This window comes from Parasteatoda tepidariorum, chromosome 8, assembly GCF_043381705.1.
Source record: "Parasteatoda tepidariorum isolate YZ-2023 chromosome 8, CAS_Ptep_4.0, whole genome shotgun sequence".
In the NCBI taxonomy this organism is placed as follows: domain Eukaryota; kingdom Metazoa; phylum Arthropoda; class Arachnida; order Araneae; family Theridiidae; genus Parasteatoda; species Parasteatoda tepidariorum.
Window position 1 is genome coordinate 90,519,081 of NC_092211.1, and position 25,002 is coordinate 90,544,082.

Genomic DNA, 25,002 nt, shown 5'->3' on the forward strand with positions numbered 1-25,002 from the left:
CAAACAGACTAAATGGTTTTTTCTAAACTTGAAACAGATTATAGACATTCCATTCCCTTTGAGTAAGTCCTGATGGAGAAATTTACCCGGACAACCGAGATAACATGTCCACCAAATCATCACCTTCAAAATGTTTCCTCAGCGTGCTGTTGTAAATGACACGCAATTCATAAATTGTAGAGTTAAGAGATAAAGTCAGTATGTGGCGAAGTAACCTCAATTTATAACGTAGGATATTAAAGTGCCCCAAAAATGTTATGTGAAAATTAAGATTCCATAATTTTAACTCTTCGATCTGAGGAGGCTCAGAGGATAAAGCCTTCAAATAGGGTGACCCATATCGCATACCAGAGATGGCTTTTTGACAAGAATTCTACTCAAGGCGCTCACCGACTGCAGTTCTAAATGTAAAATATCTCTGGAGGTGGACAAATTATGGGTAAAAATCCCTTTGTCGTTGAGTTAACCGTGGATGGCTATCGTTGGTTTTCTTCCCCATATAACGCAAATACACGTTATTCCACTCGTAAAGTCTTCCACGAAATCTAGTTTGTCCCAAAGTGTGATCCAGGGATTCACGCTTTTGGATTGGGTTCAAAATGAAAAGATTGCGGTGTTGAACAATTTAAGTTCTCTTAACTTAAAAAACCTAAAAAAGGGGTCGGCTGTTTAACAGTGGTTGCGAAATTGAATCATAGTAAACGTTAGTAAAACGAATGTGAAATTAATTTGAATAATCCACCAACTACTGTGAACTTCATGAATCAGATTTACAAAGGTAATCAAATTGCTGGTTGAACAGCCACTCACTTTATTAGTCTGTATTTTCAACCTGATAAACTAATACTTAATGCTCAATCTTTCCAGTTCGCTTATTTACAGAGAATTCAACAGTAATGTTCTTTGCCACTTACATTTTCTTAGAGAATAGGCAGAATTACTCTGATGGCACAGCCCATTCAAATATTACGTAAATTTCTAACGGAGTGGATTGTGATTTAATTATTTTTAAGCAACGCTTACGTAAGACATTAAAATCTTCCTATTTTCAAAATTTTCATTAAAAGACAAATATAAAGTGTAACAAAAAAATATAACGCTCTGAAATTTTTTTTGTCATACAAGTTAAATTCAATCAAATAAAAAAATAGGGGAAAAGAAAAGGTATCGACGATTTTCAGAGTACAACAGTTTTCAACACAAAGATTCCTATAGAATATTCTATTTAAAATCTTGAAAAATGAGTCGTACATTTTATTTATGCAAAGTGACATCTTTGATTTCATTCTTTACATTAGAATAAAACTCAAAATTAAAGCGAGAAACCGTAAGCATGGAAGAATGTTTTTAGTTTCCTTATTTTTCCTGACAACGAGGAGCTCAAAATTGCCAAAAATGTGCTTATTTGAAATGTTCCATACCAAACATTCCAATATCAGAATCTTTTTAGCTGCCATTTTCAGACAAAGTTATGGCTTAACTACAACGTACGACACAAATTTAAAAATGACTCTTGTAAAAAATAGTGTTATCCAAAAAATTCATTGTGTGAAATTGATTTCTGAAGTGTACTTCGTAAAATTAAAATACAATCTTATTCTTTACCGAAAATTCAAGTTTCAACTGTAATTTTCAGAAGAAAGTATTAATTGAGATGGAATTATATTTTTACTCTTTTTGATAAAAAGCGTAGAACGGACTGACAAAATTTAAACAGTAAAAGGAGGTTAAATACCCTAAAAAGGATATAAAAAATAATGTGTTGATTTTGAAACTGAACTTCTTTTGGAAACTATATAATCTGAAACTATTCTATTTTGATATCCAAAAATTTTTTGGAGCGCAATGTTTAATAAAACGGTATTGTATATCGTGTCCTTGCGTTTCGTATGGCTATATTCTAACAAGTTATGCTACTCTTCAAAATAATGAGCATTCTGTAGAAAGAATTTCTCCGAAAAAAACAACATATTCTTTCAATGAAGAAGCTAGGACCTAAATTCGAATTTAAACTTCTTAGGTTAGTAAGAAGGCAATAAAAATATATAAATATGAAATTACGATTGAGACAAAAATTTTATTTTTGGAGAACCAGAAATTGTATTTGAAGAAGAATGAAAAATTTTTAACTCAACTAATATTGATCCTCTTATTACATAACTTACATTTTGGGACAGTAATTTATTTCTGCAATCCCCCTTTTTTTTGGTAATATATATAACCAAATAATAAATATATTTTAGTTATATAAATTGATAGTTTTGTTTTATCTAGAATAATTTTTGTCTGACATAATAATAAAAATTTTAATGCAATTACAAACATCAAAACATAAAACCCTTTTTTTATGTTTTTATATCGGTTTAGGCAATAGTAAATGTTATGTAAAATTTTAAAATTCTACTCTTTCTGTTCCTTGCGGTCATTGTTCAATGCTTTAGAGGAAAAAAACGTTGATATATAAAGTAAATAAATTACTAAATGGAATAAATAAATTAATTAAGTGCATCAATATGTAAAAAAAAACTATTAATCTTTCAAGTATTAATGAAAGTATAAGTAATTTTAAAAATTTCTAAAGTAGTTTAGCCATGTGTTTTAAGAAATGACGACACAAGACTACTAGCATAATGAAAGTAGAGTTTAATATCCTAATCTGACTATAATATTGTTCAGTAAATCTGCTTAAATACGTGCCATAGAAAAGTTTGACATTTGTGCCGAACTTTTGGTAAATTTAAAAAGAAAAAAAAAGGAACAAACAAAATATAGACATATTTTCTTCATCTTTCATTGAATGACAATTAAATATTAGCGAATGAAATATCGCTAAAAGCTGTTTAAACCAATTATAAGTTGAAACAAAATGAACTATTTAATTTCTTTCCTCGAATTGCTGTCATTTCGTATAAATAGCTTCTTTGAGCGTTGAAATTGACAATTATAAATATAAAGTAATGTTTAAATATAAGAAAATTGACCTTTCTTTAGTGTAGGATATGGAAACATCTAAATGATCGTTATCAGTTATTTTTACAATAATTTATCAAGACAGTCTGTAGAAAAACAAGATAACAATTTCATGATGCCAAGTAAGAAATCGCTTATGTAATTCCAACTTTAATTCTATTCTTTTATCTATCGCAATTGCTCCTGAAATTCTTTAAACCAGGCTTTAAAAAAAATAAACTGATAACCAAACTCAGGGATCGTAAGACGTATATATATTATTTTCTATGCACTTGAAACCGAAGCTTCTTATTTTTGCGATTACGCGCTATCAACTGCTTCTCTTTTTAAACGTCATCATCAGATAGGAAAAAGTTTCTCAGCTGAGGTTATGAAATACTCATTTCATTCAATGATGGAGAAGTGAAGGAAGCAGGAAGTATCAACTACAACACTATTCTTTGGAAGAAAATTACCAGAATTTAAAGTCAAGAGCACAAAAAAGATTTGGTACGAAAGTTTGAGATGACAAGGAATTGAAGTAAAGGTTACAAATATTTAAAATTAAGATTAATAGGATTTGAAGTCAAGTTTACAAGGATTTGAAATCCAGATTACAAGAGAAGAAATCAATTTCGCAAGAGTTTGAAGTCAAGTTTTGAAGAGTTTAAATCCAGTATTAGGAGGATCTTTGTTAATTTATAAAGACGGAATGATGAACCATGAATGATACAAACTAATAACTCTTTCTCTATGACATGGCTGGTTTGAGCAGGCCATCGCAATAACTTTTTTTTCTTCCTTAAAATACCCGGAACTACTTACACAAAATGTCCAATAAAGTGCCAAGCATAAAAAAGAACTTACCCAACATAGGATTTACCCCAGTACCCAGTCAGGAAACGGACAATGATCAAGAAGAAGATACAGTCTGCGGGATTGGCGGGTTTACACCGAGATGGCTGCAAAAGTTCAATTCACCAAAAGTCTTTCTCATAAACCACAGTATTTTGGGTGTTCTTCAGGGTGCTTTTTTCACATATTTGGTGGGGTGCTTATCGACCTTAGAGAAGCGCTATGCCTATGAATCCAAAGTCACCGGAATCATAATGATTTCTGACGAAATAAGTCCTGTGCTGTTTGGGATGCTGCTCGGTTATTTCGGTGGAAAGTCCCACAGGCCACGGATTGTAGCGTTTGGTATGTTGGTCGCTGTGGCTAGCTGCTTTGTCATGTCTATTCCGTATTTTATATACGGGCGCATACGAAATTTTGACACCGAAGATGTACGGCATTTAGTCAATTACACTAAATACGAAATTTGTGACTTAAAAGAAAAAGACCATTTTTGCGAGAAGTCGCCGACTTTTACTGCTGTGTCCATATTTTTCTTTGGAAATTTCTTGAAAGGCTTCGGATCTCTGGCATTTTATACGATCGGCACTTCCTTCCTAGATGATAGTGTGAAGAAAAAAAATTCGCCTGTTTATTTCGGTAAGTAACACTTTTAGAATTTAAAATGATATCATCTTACAACTCATTATGTAAGTTCCATACAATTATGATTAAACTACAGTATTCATTAAAGCATTGATAAGATAAAACGCATTGAACTTGGAATTACTGATGGAAAAATGTTTGTTATAGAATTGGTTGGAAAGAAAAACATTTCAAAATTCTTTTACCGACCGCAAACTAATTAACTATAAAAGTGATATACAGGTTAGAAAACTTGCGTATTAAATATGAAGTTACCAACTTTATACCTGTTCCTCATACGGATCAGAAAAAAGTAAACAATCAGTACTGAACAACTCTACGAAATCCTGTACAAAACTGAAATGTGAATTCCTTTTTTTTTAAAATTTTATTAAAATTTTTTGCCCTTCCTTTGTGTGATTAGTTTAAGCATTTTCAGTAGTTCATCCTTGAAAAATAAATATTAATTGCATTCCGATGATTGACTTATGATAATGATAATTATGATAACTGATCCCTTCTCAAAAGGGCTTCTTTTCATATTAAAGCTTCTCAGTACGGATGCGGTTTTAATAAGTATTTAACATTTGGTACCCATTGAAACTGACGTTTCTCTTAATCGAAAGAATACCATTTCTCAAAAAATATTGCTTTTAACATAGCTTATTTTTAGTTTCAGTTAGTCATTATTACCCGAATTAATTAAGCGGCGCATCAATAATATGGCAATTAATTTCGTTTTATTTTAGTTGCTATTACCCTTGATTTATATTGCATAGCATATTTTTTCATTTCTTCTAGTTATTATTACTAAACTTCATTAAGCATAATTGGCGTGTATAATAGTTTCTTTTGCGTTGTACTATTTCTCCATAGAAAATTTTTCTTAGTACACAACTTATTTTTTTTTATTTCAATTTGATTTTCGTTACTAAAATTAATTAAGCCTCGTTGAAGTCAATAACAGTATTAACGGCTCCCTTAAAAGAACCTCCTCTCCATTAATTTTACTTTTCAGTATATCATTTATTATTTTTTTATTCTATTTACTGTAGATTTAAAGTTATTTAGTTTTAAGGATTCAAGTTTTGAAAGCATAACTTAAGACGAAACAAACGCGTGTTGTAAATAACTTAGGAATACTAATTTGGCGACCTAATCCACCAATGCTATCATGTTCAGGCTATTCATTAAGGTTATATATCTGGTATAACGAATAAAAAACTAATATTAAAGAACGTACAAAAAACTCCTTATTTTAATGAGAACTATTAGCTAATAAATATCCCTGATATCTTTAAAATACTTAGAGGAACAAAATCGCCTGCAACAGTCTCATTTTTATCAATGGCGAGCTCTAAGCTAATGAAATAAATTCATTTTTCAAGCGGATCTAACAATCAAAGTAATTGAAAATTTCGAGTGAATTTTAGGATCGGGGGTCAGCATTGCTTTTTGCATCCGCTGTCCACATTTCTAGATGATAGAACAAACAGTTTCTGATTTACAACAGACATCACATACAGACATACAAACCTTTCCTTTTATTGTTATAGATCATATAATATAATATACAACATATAATCTAATAATGTAAAGATGATTAAATATAGAGTTACTAGGCAAGAGCTGGAATCGGTTACACTGCACCAAACTTAAATAATTTCACATGAAAAAGGTAAGAATTATCTATAATTTTGAAAATATATATGGATTTATACAAATTTTTACAATTTGATTTCTAACAATAATTTTTGTGAAAGTTTAGATCCTATTAAATAAAAATGTAATACTTTGTAGAAGTTAAATGAAGGATTTTAACATAAAGTTTTTAATATTTCGTGAGATAAATCAGCTTCATCGTCATAATTATAAGCTTATTTTAAAGTGGTTTTAGTTCATTTTCCAAGTTCAGAAATATCAGAATAAATAACTACTATACTATATTTTTACAATATTCTTATAGCAACATGCCATATTTTATTATAAAACATGAAACTTGTATCTTTTTGATTTTTTGCTTTCAAAATTAATAACATAACCGCAAAGTGTACTTACAAGTCTAAGGCACAGAATGGAGAAAAAATGAATCACATTATACCATAGGAAGTGGACTGTTAATGCGGAAGACGGTGGTCGTTGTGCTTAAATTAAAAAATGATCATCACGCTAACTTGTAACGTGGAAGAATAATTATTTTATCTATGAATGAACGTTACGAAAATACATTATAGTTTCAAGAGATGTATATTCTCTTAAATTTTTTGAAGAAAAAATTAATTTCTTTTTCATCTTTGAATGAAGACTTCAAAACTGCATGATCGATTCAAAATTTTAAATTTAAAATGAATTCTATTTAGTATTATTGCACAACATTGTCAAATATATAATACACACTTACAATTTGCGTATGTCATACTAAATGAGAGTTTGTTTTTGAAAGTGGAATAAATACAGTTGGAATTAACAATTTTTCATTTCTTTTTACGATTGTAATAGTCATCATTGCGTTTCAAAATTTAATCAAATTATACTGTTAAATACAAATACTCAAATTGATTTTTTTTGCCAACATTTTTAAATTCATTCAAGCGCGAACCCAATTCTCGGAAAAACTACATTATTTTTGTAGCTAACTTCAACTACTTTATTACAAATGTAGTTAACTACATCTACATTTTTTAATTGTAGTAACTGCAAACTGCTTTGAAAATGTATTAATTACTTCACTGCTTTAAAGAGGCGGACTTTTTCTGGAGAACTTAATTTACACCGATGGTTTTGAATAAGAAAATGGCTTACATTAAATATAAGGAAATAATTAAGAAATATTTATTCATGTCTACTTTGAACCAGCTTGCTATTATAAATTTTTTTCTTCGAATTTTTCGTAATTTTACGCTTTTTTTGACGGCGAATATTCAATTTAAGAAATTATCAAATACTTGCAATTTTTTAATTGTTTAAATCACTTTTATTTCCTTTAAGTTCCTTTCTTTGAAATAACATACTGACGTAACGTTTATTACTGTAAGACAATTAAAATGTTTTGTGGTATCGTTTACTCATTTTCATTTTTAGACTTATATCAATGAAGAAAAAAAGACATTAATTACTTTTTATTAAACAAAAAATACTCATATCCGACAGACGCAACAAAATTGACTTTAGCATTTTCTTTAAAAAAAAAAAAAATACAAATTCATCGTTTGCCTATCATAGGAATAAGAAGATTTTAAGATCAGTAATCATGCATGAACGCCACCTAAAACTCTTCGTATTTAAAATAAAATTGAGAGCAATTTTAACTTTTTTTTTGCTATCTTATTTCAACACAATAAATTTGCTCATTTCACCCCCAAAAGAAGTTTTTTTTTATAACCGTCGTTAAACAGCCGATCCAATTTTGGGTTTACAACTACTAATGCTGAACTCCGTAGCCTTGTAACTTTGAACCAATGCAGAAGACAAAGAAGCTCCTAGATCAGTACCTCTAAATGTATTGATTTGTTATGGGAACCTGGAGGACTAGCGACTCGACTGATTTAACATGCGTCAGTCGCCATTTACTACACGGGGAGTCTTGGCCGGCGGAGATCGAATCCACGAACTCTTGGACATGGGTCCAGTTCCCTACCAACCTGGCTATCCCGGATTTTTATTCTTTACTTTAGGGGTACTTTTTATTCTCAAAGCCTTACTAACATCTAAACTGTTCCAATGACTGCTTCATTTCATTCAATTCAGTGTAAATAAAAATAAAGAAAATGCCGGAAGCTCTTTTGCTGGAATGCAATAATTTCAATCTAATCTTCCTTTTACTGAATAAAACTGAAATAAAAACTAAACAAAACTAAAAATAAAAGCTTTTTGCTTTCATCTCGTTCACCATATACACTTTTATACCATACCTCTCATAATGACTTGTTTTAATAATAAAAAAAAATGTCTTTGCTCTCAATATTGAATTTTGTTACACATTAGTATATTTCCGGGTATAATTTAAAAGCTATTTCTCAACTATGGAAACTGTTATTCATTTTATGGTATAAACTTTCATTGACCGATGTGTTACGCTTCGTTTCACTCCCCATTAATTCAAGCGTAACGTAACTGTCACTAACGGATGATAATTCAAGAAGATCGCCAAAAAAGTTGGTATTTTGTTATATTCTTGGGAGCATTTATTAATCTTCGTGTAAATCTTAGGTTTTAGTTGTAAGTAAGAAAACTATTGATTGGCGCTTGATGATAAAAAAAAACATCCTTAAGTAGGATAAAAGAAAATAATAGAATACAATTAAAACTCATATTATTTTATCATTCCCATAAATAACAGTAAATTATTAAAATGAGGGAAATAAAATAGCTCAAAGATTAAATTAGAAATATTTGAAACCAAATCTTCATTTAAGAAAGACATTTCAATATTTTGGTAATCTATTCAGATGAAGAGTAAATTTTTTTCTACTTTTTCCCTATTAATAATAATTAACACAAAATAATAGCTTAAATTTGAAAGAATATTTCTCAATATTTTTTTGGTGCATTGAGTAAGTAAAGATTGTGTTAATGCAAGTAATAACTCAATTTTTTTTAATGCAATGTGTTTTTTCAAAGGAGAAAAAAAAACTACACATTTTCAGACGAGAATTCAAAACAAAAATAAAACTAAATTTCGATTCTCGTTTCTTGAGATTCAAATGATGCTAAATTATAATCTGACTTGAAATAAAAAATCATATTTAATGCGAATGAAATTTTTAATCAAGTAATATCTAACAGCTTCAATTTTTTGGGATCATTCATTTAATTTTTTCGTGCTTTTAAATTTTAATAGCGATGACTGCAAAAAAAATTTTAACATCGTGAAATTTGAAATTTATAACTTTAAGATACATTATTTTGTCAGAATTTTTCAACAGGAAATTGAAATTCAGAAACTATTTTTAGTTCATGTTACAAACAAATACATTCATATTAAACTTGAATTTTAACTTTAAATTTCAGAAAAAAGAATTGAAAACTACGCAGTTTCAGTTTTAGAAATAATAAAAAAAATTTAAGTTAACATTAATTAATTATGAACACTAAGTACAGAATGCTTAATGCAAAATAAATTTAAAAAAAGTTTTGTTTTAGGGAATAAAAAGTTTTTAAAATTAGATAGCACTTTCTTTAACTTTCAAAATGTCTCATTAAAAATTTGTGTAAGCATTTTGTATATTCATTAAGGACTACGGCACCAAAACAATCCACAAAATATACATGCATTTTTAAAAATAGACACAGCTTCCTAATGGAGCTTTAATAACGACCTAAATCAAGTATTTCGGACATGCATTTTCCTGAAATTTATATCCGTTGAAGTTTGATATAAGTCCTAAAAATCTGTTTAATACATTTTTCGTCTAGTTGAGTTTTGAAATAATACTTAGAATACTTTTTTATAACTTAAATAATTCTTACTTTTAGCGTTGCTTAAAACAAAGAGTCGGTAAAAGATATTTTCCTGGTTTAATCCAGTGATATTGCATTGTTTTCCAATTTTGTCGCTTAAATTGGGTAGATTTGTGATTAGGAAAACAAAGAATTCAAAACTAGATTTCGATTAATACTAGATTTACCTCTCCGATTGTTTAGTTTTCACGTACATGTGGAAATAAATTGCTTCTTAGAGTTTCAATTTTGTAATGAATTGTATGGATCCATAACATCTATTCTTTAATTGATATTTTAATTTTCTTCCACAGAATCTTAAATCGGAATAAGTTCTTAATATTAAACAACAACATCCTTTTCAAATTCATTTAGATTTACAGAATTACACATTCAATTTAGAGAACTATTTTTATTGCTATTTAAACTCGCTAGAATGTTGTAGTAGTATTTTTTTTAAGTAGCAGTAGAGCTGCACAAAGGGCTATTGGTGATGGTCTGGAAAACTTCCCGGAGGATGTTCCGAAGACATATGCTCTCACAATTTTGATCATGTGCAGAGAGGATGGCTGCCTTGCTTTGGCAGCCCGACGACCTGCTCGTGAAGTCGAGCACTTTACGATAGTATAGTTCAATAAAGATCGATACAGCACACCTTTCGTCTCTTCGCTGGGTGATCGAAGTGACCACCCACCCTCTCACAGAAAGCCGCCAGTGATGCTTAGGAATCACAAGAAAGAGATAGTAAGATACAACCAGGGTTGGTTTGATGGTCGTCTATCTCGCTCGTCTAACAAGTGTATATTCGAAGTATGATTGCAGAAAAAATAAATCTGGGTCAGACCAAGATCCAGTTTGTGGGTCAGACCAATTTTCGGTCGGCTCTGGATTCAGTTAGAGTGGTCCTTGGAAAAAATGATGCCTAGAGTGGTCATTTGGAAAAAAACGATAAATTAAAAAATAGTTTATTTGAAGTTTTGAGAGTTTTTCATCGAATCTCTGGAGGAAAAAAAAACGCGTGTAACAGCTGTATTATTCTGATCAATCTAAATATGAGATGATACTCAAACAGCTTCCTAATTTACAGCAAAAATACTGACATCTTGAGAATAACTGACAGACTGAAAATAAAAATTAACGCATGCATTTTCTCGTGCACAAGATTACGCGTTTAAGTTAAAACTTGGTGATAGTAGAGCAGGGCGTTTAAATCTTTTCCAGCGCTAGGTAAATATTTTATGCATTTTCTTTGGCCAAAAATATTTTTTCAAAATTTAAAAAATTTAGGTTTGTTTAATTTGAAAAATACCTTTTATAATTCTAGTATGATTTTTGAAAAGTGCATATTTGTTCTGAGTCATTAACATGATTTTGATGGCATTTATCAAGCCCACCAGGGGTTAGAGTATCATTATTTTTTTCCTTCATTTGGCTCTAAGAAAAATTAAATAACAAAAGTTTTCACATTGTGCCATAAAAATGTTTAGATTTAAACAATGTCTGTACTTATGTTTAACACTCCTGTAAAAGAGTCAGAAGTTGTGGGAATTTGAAAAAAGTTATCCATTGATGCTTACTCGAGAAAATCAAAAGCCAACCTTAGTTTAAGTCGACTGAACTTAAGAAATTCACATTTTTAACACAAAATGTATGGTGCATCACGTTTTCAATCAACTTTTATCAACATTTATTATTCGACTTACGTTTTCTGTAATAAAAATGAAATTATTTAACCTTTTTAATCCATATCAAAAATGAGAATTTTAAAACAATTTCGTAAAATTAGCTTATTTAACAATCACAAAAAATTTTGTTCAAATAATTAATCAGTATAATAAAGTGAATTCTCGTATTCTTCTGCAATTAAAATAATGTGGCCTAACGTTACAATACATTTCACATATCAATGTGGTTAAATAAAATATAATCATATTATCCAGCAAACCAATATTTAATATTCCTTTGGTTAAACATAAATTATTATTTATACAAACAAATATTGCCCGAAACATTTACCTAAGTACAATCTGTAATCTGTAAAGCGTTTTTATTTATTTTATAAAAAGTGGTTTTCAATTTTCTTTCCATGTCAATAACCTCAAAACATCTTTTTGACTCTAAAAGATAGAAAACAACACAAAAGAAAACTCTGGATATTTACCTTTCAGTTGAATAATAGATCAAAGATCAATTTCTATTCATTGGACTCTTTAATCTATATGTGCGATGGTTGTGTTTCAGCATCACTCCATTCCCAGACATCTACTTATCTTTTCAAGTGAATTCAAACATCTCATTGTTTTTTTTTCCTTTGAAGTAAATATATTGCAGGTCTGAAATTCCTCTTTGATTCAAAGGTCTTTAAAAAATAGTTTGAATCGCTTAAAGCATAGCGGTATGTTTCGCAACCTACCCCAAAACAATTTTTCAATTTTCAATATTTTTAATAAAATTGTGTTATTTAGCTAAAATTTTAGTTTACAACTTAACTGTTTACAAAAACTTTAGCTCATAACTTTTAGTTATAATTACTTACTGAATAAGAGCAGGGAAAAAATTTAAAGTACAACTTAATTTATTAGAATATGAAAAAAAGCCTACAATATTTTATGTTCCATTATCCTCAAAAATTTAAAACAATAAATTTTAGTTTTATTATGTAGTAAACTTTAAAGTGTGGTCCAACGCTTTAGAACTCCTTCAAAATGACCTCTGGACTGCCAGTCTTTTCACAAAATCCCCCTGAAATCTAGTTCTGCAGAATCGAGCTATCATTCTTTTGGCTTTCCTCTTTTTGACTAGTAAAGGATTTTGACAAAAAAAAAATTATTTTCAAGCCTAAAGTTTCTTTTTGCTGCAATGTTAATTTTAAAAGGGATCTGTGTACAGTATGAAAAACAAAAAAGAAAAACATAATCTAACCTTATACAGGCTATTTTGTTAATGCAGATGAAAATTTAAGAAACGAAATCAGACATAAAAACTTCCATTTTCTGAAAATAAGCACACTTTTTTCAGGGATTAGGATTATTGACCTTTAAACTGAAGGGGTACTTCAAAGTATGGTATATTTCTCCATATTATCAGAAGTAATGAAGCGAATCAAAACATTTTTGATCCTGAATTCGAAACTAGTTTACATCAAGTTAAACAAGTTTTTAAAGAAAATTTAAAAATTATTCTTTTTTAATAATGCATTATTTTTTATTATTTAATTTGCAATTGGTCTAAAAAAATCATTTTAACAAAGTTTTTACAAAAATTTAATCTATTTAATATTAAAACGCAAAATCCAAAATTTGATGGAAATAGAGCAAATCGTCATTGTGAAATTAAAATTTAAATAACGCAAGTTCTTTTAGATAGCTTAGCGACCAAAAAGTGAAATTAACATAAATATGGTCAAACTCTCAACAATTCTCCCGCTTAAGCCATTGGCAATGTATATTCCAGATTCTAATTACCCCCTCTCCCTTCGCTTTTTTGAGAGAAAAGAGTCAAAATAAGTTGAATGTATATCTATCCAGTAAAACCCATGTTTTGCTATCTGCACTAATTAATAAAACTGATTATAATTCGGCTCTCACTATTAAGATTGTGTATTAGTACGTGAAAATCTAATCATTAGATCCAAATTTGATATGGTTTTTTTTAAGCCCTGTACCTTATTATTTAAAAGTGAGATTTATAACAATATTTCTTTCTCTTATTCCACAATTTTTTTGATTTAACAATTGTAATTTGTAATCTTTTCATTTTCGTCCACTAAACGAAACCAAGTGAATAAAATGAAACTGTTTTGAATGTCTTTTCCAAGGCCTTCCCATCGGATTGGTTAGACGACCCATTTCTGGATTAGATTGAATTGTTATTTAAAAATATCTAAATTGTTTTTTTTTTCTTATGAGAACTATGATGTCACTTAAAAAGGAAGTATGTATTTTTTTTCCCTTCTCACAACTATGTAATGCAAAATTGAATTTGACGATAAAAAAATTCCGGCTATCTTTTTAGAGGAGTCCAGCGCCAGTCATCTGTATACACAGATAATCATTGCATTGACTTAAACTAAATTTTCGGAGAATGTTATGAACACGTGAACTATTCTGTTATAAGGTCAATTAGTGTTTGTCTTACGAGTTTTTAACATCAGCGATAAAATTGATTAGAAAAGCTGAATGTGCAAACTACATTCTTAGGTTTTTCATTTTTTCTTATCTATTATTATTATCATAATCAGAAGGGCGTTTTTTTTCCCAAGAAAACGTTATATTTGTATACAAATGTGATGATAAAAATATTATAATCACATTGATAATGAATTTCACGATTATTATTTTTAGTGATCTTTAGATATTAAGAGTTTTATGAATCGATTATAGTTTATTAGCAAGCGAAATGTGATTGACGAAACAAGCAGTGATTTTCTGTATGAATTGATTTCTGAATCCTTCGTTCACCTCTCCTCGATTTCTACAAACATTTCTTTTTTGTTATTTTAACAATAAACAGATTGTTACGCCTAAATTAAAAAAGTATTTAAATGAAAGACCAAAAATTGTTTTATCGTATCAACATAGATTTAGTTTCTTAGATTTAATTACCGATCATCTGATCGCAAATTCATCTACAATATTGTTTTTTGATTTCCCGTTTAATTTTTGGTTACTAAAATAATCATTAAACAGTTATCGTTGAAGAGTATAGTCAGTTATAGAGCGAAAAAATAGTTCCTAATAATATTTTACAATTTTGTAATCATTATTCTGATTGCAAATGTTAACTGATTACAGTTTTACACGAAGTTTATAAGAAAAGTATATGTAACTTTGAACATTTTTGATACACTTTATAATTTAATGATTGCAAAATGAATCATAAGATACCTCATACATACGTGTATCATAATATGTTGTGTAATAAGATAATATCATAAGATTATTTATTATAACGAAGAACTAATAAGATTACAGTTCTAATAAGTTCTAATAAGTTCCTTCAGTTCTAATAAGACTTCAATACGGAAAAGTAATCAAAATATAAAACGTAGTATTGACAGAAAATATAAAAATGAAATAATAAATAAGAATTACAAGTAAATAATTTCTTAAAAATTGAGTGTCAATAAATCAGTTCAGGTCGACCCTATTAACATAGCCTTTTTAACTTATTCATTTTATGACCTTCACGCTAGAAAACTAGATCTTATCATGTGAATTTTTCGTCCAATGATAATGCTCGGACCTTTCATCCTATTTATATACTTTATATTGAATATAGATTATTCTATACGTATGCATTCATTTATAGCGACACACTTTAAAATTAAGTAAAAAATTTCATACTTACAGTATTTATTTTATATTTTATTTCATTAAAATTTTCATACCTTTTTTCCACTATTATAAATTAACTGATTAACTTCATATCACTCAAACGAAAACTGATGTTGCAGAGATGCTGCTGATATTGAGAGAAAAATTTTTCTGAGAAAGATCCTTCTTTGCAAAGGAAGATCTAGTGGCAGCAAAATTGATATATCAATGTATGATTCTTAGTTAAGTATATTTGATTAAAATTTCTTTGGGCCACATGCAAATAATTCTATAAAAAATGCCAATTTGTTGCAATCACCTCTTGGTGAGTTTTCTAAAACTCTGGAAAAATTATTTAAAATTATGTAAATTTTATTTTTCAGTACTCCTTCATTGCTTAAAAGTTTTTTTTTCTAAGAGTGATACATGGTGCAACGTGAGGTCACTATATCGTGAATGTACAAAAATATCGTAAATATTTAAAGTCGACTCTAGTGTGTATAATAGGCGTTTGAAGGTTACGCGAACTCTCCGTTACCACGGTATCAAACTTAATCTCCAAGCTATTGTTATAATAATATACAATTATGAGTTATAGATTCTACTTAACTGCCATGTGAATAAAAAGAGTGTTACCTACCATAACGTTGCCAAGGCGTCGGAGAATATTGGGCAAACCCTAATTAAAATAAATCTTTGGAAATGTATTGGAACAATTGTTCATTCATCTTCGAAAGCGTTGCACAGTGAGACCAACAGCGAGAGTTTAATTTTAACCTATAGGCGTAAAAAGTGTCACAAGAAGAAAAAAAACATCACCTTGAATGACTCTTGTTCTAATGATCGGATTTTTACGAAATTGGTCTCATAGTTCTTGAGAAATCACATTTTAAGTATGCGAATTTTTTAAATTTCGATAATTCAAATTTTTCATTTTGCCATTAAAAATTACTACCTTCTTTAGAATTCGTAAAAATTCTTGTACCTTACAATTCAAACTTTTTTTTTCTATTTTTTAAGTAAAATAATAAAACATATTAATTAATTATCCAAGAAAAATTAATACATGTTAAATAGTAAACACATCTCAAAACAATTATATGAAATGGTAATTTTTTCATCCTATCATCCAGTACATTATTCTACATCCTTTCATCATTTCAAGGTTTTGGATTTTGTTCAGAAAATTTTGAGTTGAACAGTCAAAACCGAGTCTCGAATGATTTTTAAATGTAGTGAGAAATAAAACCATACTAAGCAAGTAGTGAGTGATGCTTTAGATTTCAAACCAAGTAATATTCTTTAAATAAACTATATATTGTTTAAATTTTGTGTACTAAATGCCATATTTTTATAGAACTCTTGGAATTTATCTTTATAATAGTTACAAGATATCGATTTTAAAACCATATTTCTTTCAGGAACCTTATTTTCATTGCGCCTCCTGGGACCTACTTTTGGCTTTCTTTTATCCTCTCTTTGTCTCAGTTTTTATGAAGATCCTTTCTGTAAGTAGGAATTAATATTCCATTCTATATATAAATATATGGCGTTCATGGATTATAGTGCCTTTTTTTTTATACTTAAAAACTAAATTTCATCAGGGCATTGTTCAGGCGTGTGAGCAGTATATATAAAATTATTTTTAATGATATCTACTTATTTTGAAGAGAAGTAGTCGTCAGACTTATAAAGCTTCTGAACTACAGAACCATTTTAAAATGCTTCCCTGAGCTACCTACCATTTAAAAGAACCTAACATTCGATTTTTTCAGCGAACTTAAGTATTACAGTCAACTAACGCGATTTACTGAAAATATCCGAGAGTATATCCCGAGCTACTAGACTATATAGCGACTAGAGATTAATTAGAGCTCGCATTTGGGTGTCCGAGACAGGTTTACTTAGAGTTCAGATCCATCAGAGATAGAGGCTAAATTTTGTAGTCTCGTCACTTGACTTTTGATGTCTCAGCAAGTAAATTAATAAATTGAAACCTTTTTAATGCCCTTTTTACGAACCTGTAAAAGAAAAAGCGAAAAGAAAAATTGAATCGACTGGAACTCCAAGATGACTAAAACAAAAATTAAAAATGAAAATCAGATAAAAGTCATACACACACAGCAAAAGCACCGAGCAATAGCAGTAAAGCTCTGTAATTTTTCATGCCTTACAAATTTTATATATTTTAAACTAAACAGCGGAATCAACCGTTTGTTTAAAACTAGTAAAAAAAGTTTATGAAAATTTTAGTGTGAGCCTGAGCCGCCTCNAAATGTCAGATAACTTGCTTCACTAAACTGTTCATCTAATTAGCATTTTCTAAAATTCATCCATGCGTGGTGTAACACCCGAACTCAGTTAGGGCAACGCAAATGAGTCAACTTTGAAATGCCCGTCCCATTTTCCCAATGGAAGGTGATACTCTTGTTTTTAAATTTTGCAGTTTGGCAGTTTCGCGCCATTTGTCTGATTTTTTTAATTTATTGGAAATTCAAAGAAATCTGAGGGGCATGGAATTCATGACACTTGATATAATTAATAAGATTGTTGTATTAGTTTAACATATTTGTCATGAAAATTATGCTATTTGATTTATTCTGCTGTAATTTTTGCGCAGAACTTACTGTATCAAATAACATTTCCCATACATGTGAGAGTATTAAGTATATTAGATATTTCGTTAAATTTTTTTTTTATATAAAATAATCTATTTCCAACATTTTGATGATTATAAAGAACAAATTGAAAGAAAAAATTAATCTTCCATTTTTGGTGTATTTTTCTCAAATATATTTCACAGGCAAGGGGTTAAAAATATGTAGTTTCAGTTCATACAAAATCACAGGGAAAATAACTGCACTTAATATTATTTTGTATGAAATTTGATTTTAATTTAAAGACGTAATGCAAAATATAATGAATTAATATCATTTGCTTTTGCTTTTTTGGAAGCCAAAGGTTATTTTTGTTTAAAAATCAATGTAAAAATGATATAAACTGGTTGTTGTGAACAAATATTATTTGATAAATTCATTCAAATTTTCGTTTACGATTGACACCACTTATTAAATGATTATTAATAATTTAAAAAAAGAAGAAGAAAATAGTGCAATAATATTCAACACTATCTGAAAAATACATTACTGTTGTTGAAGAATGGTTTGAAAATGATTTGTTTGAACTAACCTTTATTTCATGCTGTAAATGAACTGTTATAATTTTTTAGATGATCCCGGATATAGCACAAAAGACCCCCGATGGATCGGAGCTTGGTGGTTAGGCTTCATCATATTAGGCATAGCCATATTTATATTTTCTATTCCAATGGTTCTCTTCCCTAAACGATTCCCCGGAAAGAAGTTGCCATCTGAACTTAAAAATAAGAAGGAAACCAAACCAGAACCACCGAAATCGCCAATAGAACAACTCAAAGGTAATAATTTCAGTCTACACAAACTGATCTGTTTCTTTTCTTTTTTAAATATCGAAAGCAAATCAAAAGCAGTGCACTTTCAAATTTCCCTATCCCCCCCCCTCTACAAAACTGAATGATTAGACTGCACTACACTAAGCTTACGTTCATGCGTATTTTAAAATGACAAAATTAACTCTTTGTACCATTGAGGATCTTACTTACAAGGTACAATGACACCAAACTATTTTTAACTCTCTTTTTTTAATTTAAACTCTCTTACGGTTATTATGATCACTATTAATTTAATTATAAATATTTGTAATTAGTATTATTTATTTATTTATTTATTTTCTCCAATGCCCATCTGGATAATGACCTAGGTCAGCCAGGAATCTGAGGGGCAGCTTTGTTGGCCACTCTTTCAAGGGCACCATGTTAGATGGGCCAACGTTGCTCTCACAGTAAGGACAGATAGTTCAAAGAAGGAAAGAACATCCATGCCTTGCCCGGTATTCGAACCCAGAACCTTTCTGATGCAGGGCACTCCCCCAACCCCTACACAGGCCAGTCGGTTATTAATATTATAATTAATATTAAATATTATTATAATTTTAGTCAGTGAAATTTATATTTGAAATATTTTGGGACTGTTGAGTTTGAAATGGTGAAATGAAATATATCTGACGCACAAACAAAAATGACCAAATGTGTGACGCAAACACAAATAACCAAACAGTACTAAATACTATGTCAGAAGTTTATTTAAAAGAATTTTTTAAGCCCTGATCAACAGAGAATTGCTGAAAATTTGGTGCAATCGATCAAACTCTCACTTTCATGACCTACCATAGAGTTTTAATGCTTACACCTTAATCAATCAGCCTTAATCAAAAAATCCTGACCATTTCCCTATTTGAAATCTGAATATTCAGTTTTCGTCGGGCAGGTCATGATTTTAACTTCGGTTCGTTGTTGAATTAGAAATGATATGCTGTTTGGGAATTAACATTTTTGATAAAATAACTGCAGATACTCAAAAATAAATCTCAGAAGGGGACTGACATTTCACAAAACGAGTGAATTCAAATTTCGAAACAGATTGATATATTTATTGTATTCTTTCGAGCTGCGCAGATTATGAATAGTATCACTTCCTTCATTTGAAGGGGATTTATTGAGTGGTAATAATGGGGAAGATAATTTCTGTAAAACTTTTCTTAATCAAATGACTAGAAATGTAAAATAACGTCTAATATATACAACAGCAACCTATGGAATAGCAGACGATGCTTCATCATTCGCACTGAAGAGCGTTACTATATGCTTTACTTCTTTTTTTTTTTTTCAGATATGGGCAAAGCAATGAAGAGACTCGGAAAGAATCCCATTTTGATCTGCCATTATTTGGGGGGAGTGTTCAGACTTAATGGCCTGATAGGTTATTACGTCCTCCTTCCCAAATACATGGAGACTCAGTTCAGGCAGTCAGCTTCAGTGGCCAGTCTTTATTCAGGTAACAGCTTAATAACTTCTGATCTCATAATCGGATCTGCGTGTACTAAAACGATATTTTAATGATTCCAAGAGCCTACTCTTAAAAATACTAATTAATTAATGCAAACGATATTTTAAGTTGCTAAATCAAGTGCAACAAAGTACTTTTTCCGAATGAACTTTTTTTCAGACTGATTTCGATTCTTTAAATGGGGGAGTAACCGCAATATGGAATGCATGTGTCCAATACTTTAGACTTGTGAGTGGTCAAAAACTTGTGCCCCTTTTTTGAAACTTCACTTATTGAATTTTCTGCCACCTCAAAAAAAAATTTTTTTTAAACTATTTACTACTCAAGAACTTTTTGAGCGATTGCCTTCATATTTTAGATTTTGTCATTTCAAATGACATAGGAAATTTGAAAAATTTGTATTCTGAACAATTCGAAATTTTTTCGACCATTAGTAAATTAAATAATAAAAAAATAATAAATAACTGGAAGAATGTTTTTCTTTTTTACATGGACTTATTTAAAAACTTATCCAAGGCATAGGCTTTTCTCAAAATAAAATATTTTTTCTTTTCATAAGGAAATATATTTGGAAAAATACATTTTATCAATTAGGTTTAAAACTTCAAAAGTTCCAAAGACAGGGTGAAATACGCCAGAAAAATTAAGGAAACATTATGGGGCTCAATACTTTCGACCGATCTCCTGCCTAAACTATATTATAAACTATATCTCTAATCATTCAGAAAACAAGCATGTTTATCGAGAAAAAGTCTATTTTTGTGTCTAATTTCATACCTTAAAATACCGTCTGCATTAAATAATTAGCATATCTAAGGTCAGTTCATCAAACGAATAATATTTTGCTCTAGTACGTAAAAATTCTACTATTAGATCAAAAGTTGTTAAGGTATTTATTTTTCTTGTACTTTATACATTAGATAAAGCATACTTTCGACTTATATTTTATGCATCATTTTTATGCTTGTAAAAATGTTTAAGTAATATGAACCGGAATATCATACATAGGGAAAAAAACAAGAGACGTGCAAAAATCGAACATATTAAAGTAATTTAACGGCTAAAAATATTTTAAATTTCAAAAATTATTTAAATATTCTATGTGATCTATTACAAATAATGAAAAATTCAGAAGCTATACAAATACTTTAAAAGAACATATTAAAGATTGAGTGTAATCTCTACAGTGTGTCACATTTAAATACGCCTTTATTTTGTGTCATGACTCGATGCAAAAAATTTATAATAAAAAATAAATAAATAAATAATGAGGGTGAAGCATCGATCTTAAGAAAGTCTAAACACATATTTAATTGAAGTCACTCACTTCCTCATCCATTGCAAATAAAATTGAATAAGTAGAAAAGAACATCAAAAAGGTGTCCAGTCGAAATAAAGCCACTTTTGATTTTAGCCAAAATATTCGTAAAGTTTATAAATGACTTGGGATATGTGATGTTGCATACCATTTACCAATTCCAAACAGAATGACGTTGTGTCAAGTTTTAATGATGGCAGTCTTCCCTTTTTGCCACAGACTGAAACTTCTTGTTCTTGGTGGCAACTGAGGTGAGCCTTTTTCTTGGAAAGGCATGTTATTAATGACATGTGCCCTAATATCCAAAAACCACCACTTTGAAGATTTTGAAATAAAGTAAGTGAAAGCATTATACGAATTTGGGACAACAATTCTTCCTTCAAATGCTAGTAAATGACTTGATGCAGCTATTGTAGGCCACTAAGGTAAGGGGGGAGGGGGTGATTGTTCTCTTTTTCCAGTGGCGCCATCTATGACTGAGAATTCTACTTCTACCATTACCCATACGTCACGCCCATTCATCGGGTAGACCCAATCATACATCTATTCATTCACGGATCGTAATTTTGACATGAATCAGAGAACGATCCATTTCCATATCAGCACCCTCAGAGGTATAGTTTGTTATGAAAGCATGAAGTACTTTGTGACCCGACAGATTTAATGCGCACCAGGCTCCTTTTACTGGGCGAGGAGTCTTCGACAGTCTGGATTTGAACTGCCGTGTTCACGAATGTGAATCCAGCGCCCTGTCAACCATGCTATCTCGGCCACAGTATATGACTTACCTGCATTTTTTGGTACTGGTTGCCTCATGTGACCTGGGAGAAAATTAACTTTAACTTTATCCCCAAGCCTTCTTATAGCATTTATGAACCTCCGAATTGCTGTGGATTTGGAGAAAATTTTCGCAACTTCTTTTTTCTTTTTACATGTCCTACAAGAAATCTGCATAATAAAAAAGTTATCAGAAGCCCAGGTTGCAAGTTATCCACAAGGAAAAAAATTGTAAACTGTAGAAGAATAAAGATGGTACAGACTGTTTTGTATACTATTATAATGGTATGAGAAAAAAAAGAGTTCTTCATTACACAGCAAAGCTGGTTAATTGTGTGTGAAACTATGATGGTAGTACGTACTCCAGGCTGTATGGAGGCAACCGGTGACTGAAAAATTCAAGAAATCCACTTATTGCCATTTTTAGGGAGAATGGATGGCCCAATATGGGATTTTACAGCTAGACAATGCGTTCATTTACGTTACAAAATCTTCACAGTGTTGGTGTTTGAATAGTTGAGCGCATGCCAAGACTGGTCTTCCCTTTTAAACGACCTACATCCCCAAGAAAACGTGGGAGTCTATCATAAGTAAGATTGTTTATGGCAAAAAGTAGCAGTTTCAGTTAGTGGCAGAATTGATGATTGCCATCTTTGTAACTGGGGATAACATGGATGCAAATGTTCGTTAGGGTCTGGTAAATCGTACGCAATATCATATATTTCAAGCCATATATATAAACATGTATTAACTGTAATCACTTCCTGATACCTAAATTTAGTCAGAGGGTTACGATAATAGCTTCTAAATTATCCGAAACATTGGGGTTGCGAAAGAGAAAATTAGTAAAATGGGTTACCACACTAGGGAACGCTTCTCATTTCATTCAATGCCATTTTCATTCTACTTGTTGGGAGCTTTTAGCTTACGCATTGATTTCTATAATAACTTTATTTTTTTAATTTTTTTTTATTCATTTACTTTTTTGTTTTGTTTAATGCGCTGTTTGATTTAAGAGTATGCTAATGAATGAAGCTTACTTCAGAAGTATTTTAACTAAAAGGATAAATTATTGATAATTTTACAAAAAGTTTGACTGGTGTTAGTTTTTTAATTATTTTTATTAGCATTTTTTTATCACTTAAAAATAAATATTTTAATTTTAATGTAAAAAACTTTTTTTCTATTAAATTTTTATTTTAACTCAATGAAAGCTTTCTAACTTTGCGATGAAATGTTGATGAATGAATGTTTGTGTAGATGAAATCTGAAGTTAGATTTCTTTCCGACTTGCTCTAGCTCTCAAAACCTTACTCAAATTCCCTGCCCGATATCAATGTATCAAGATATAATCATTTCGTAGTCGTTACCTGCAGAATTTAACTCGATATTACCGTCAAATAAAAGTTATCGACAACCGAAATTTTTTGACCAAATTAAAACTAGTTAAAGGTCTGTAGCATAGTGTCAGAATCAATCACTAAATTATCGCAAAGTTAACTGATGACTTTTAAAAAATCTCGAAAAATTAGAATGTTTAAGCCTCATTTACAGCTCCGAACACGATATCAAATTTAATATTTATTATTCCCTGCCAATTTCACCACGATCAGAATTCATAGTGATATTATTACCACAAGAAATTTATAGTCAATCGAAATTTCAGTTACTGTCCGCTTAGCTAGGGTACTTACATTATAATGGGAGCTCTGAATTGGATGACATCTTAAGTTTATTCTTTATTTCAGCAGGATACTTTTTTTCGTCTTTTTTTTCTTATTTCATGTTTCTTTCCTGTTCAGATGGAACAGAAAGTGAGTTACACCTTGTTAATACGTAATTGGAAAAAGGCATTGTTAATATATATTTGGTTTTCCTTATTTTTTTTCCATCTAGTCATGGCACAAAATCAAAACTGTTTCATTTAAGTGGAACACATTGTATAACCAATAATAAACATATTTATTTGAGATGTTGTACTAATAAATAGCTAAATGAGAAGCTAATTTTTATAATGTGATACTTACAAGAAAGAAATATTTTTGAAAATTGAATTTATTTTTGGAATAGGCAACAATGCAATAAACCATTGTAAAAATAGTTCAATCATTTGCTTTTAGACGTGGCTACGTGTTGGTTTCATTCTTACTTCTTATATGATGCGAAATCCAAACGACATTCTATTACTGAAACAATATTCTTCCAAAAAAATGTTAATTCTCTCAAAATTAAGTATAATAATTGCAATTAATCATAATAATAAAATTTTTATACATTGTCGTGACTGAAAACTTTTAAGCTTTTCAAAAGAGATATTTCCTAATGGTAATAAAATATCAATTTATGTGACATTATAAGCAAATTTTCACTTCTCAATTAGCTAACATTTTCAATTCGCGATCGCAACGAACTATAGGGGGGCGTTGTTGTATGAGACTAATACTTGCGATTTCGATATGAACAGTCATTTATTTACTCTGGAGACGTCTTTAATGCAGCGTGTAACATTGTAACGTTCCTCTTTATCGTGGCTTATTAAATTAGAAAAAGAAAAATGTTTGATATCCTTTCTTATGCAAAAGAAAACAAAATGGTAACACCTTTTATTAGAGAAGGAATATCCAAAACACATCGGAAAAATATTTGTACATATATAGAAAAAATATGTATATTCTTATAAGAGTTAAAACCTAATGCCCGAGAAATAGTATTACTAAATTTAATGATATAACATGAAAGGCCCATTTAAACTTTACCATTCTTAGTTTTAAGAATCATATTA

The 25,002-nt window shown here is 29.9% G+C and overlaps 1 protein-coding gene across 3 annotated transcripts in view; it reads left to right on the forward strand.

The window, feature by feature from the left end:
• Positions 1 to 25,002, forward strand: part of LOC107442145 (solute carrier organic anion transporter family member 74D) — a 57,697-nt gene that overhangs the window by 21,427 nt on the left and 11,268 nt on the right. For 2 of the 3 annotated variants that reach the window (XM_016055616.4, XM_071184363.1), the window contains exons 3-5: positions 16,604 to 16,690; positions 18,412 to 18,618; positions 19,949 to 20,113. In XM_016055616.4, the coding sequence (XP_015911102.1) occupies positions 16,604 to 16,690; positions 18,412 to 18,618; positions 19,949 to 20,113 (459 nt within the window). Of the gene's footprint in view, positions 1 to 3,240; positions 4,444 to 16,603; positions 16,691 to 18,411; positions 18,619 to 19,948; positions 20,114 to 25,002 lie in introns of those variants that run through there. The other variant, XM_016055618.3, reaches the window with a different exon arrangement.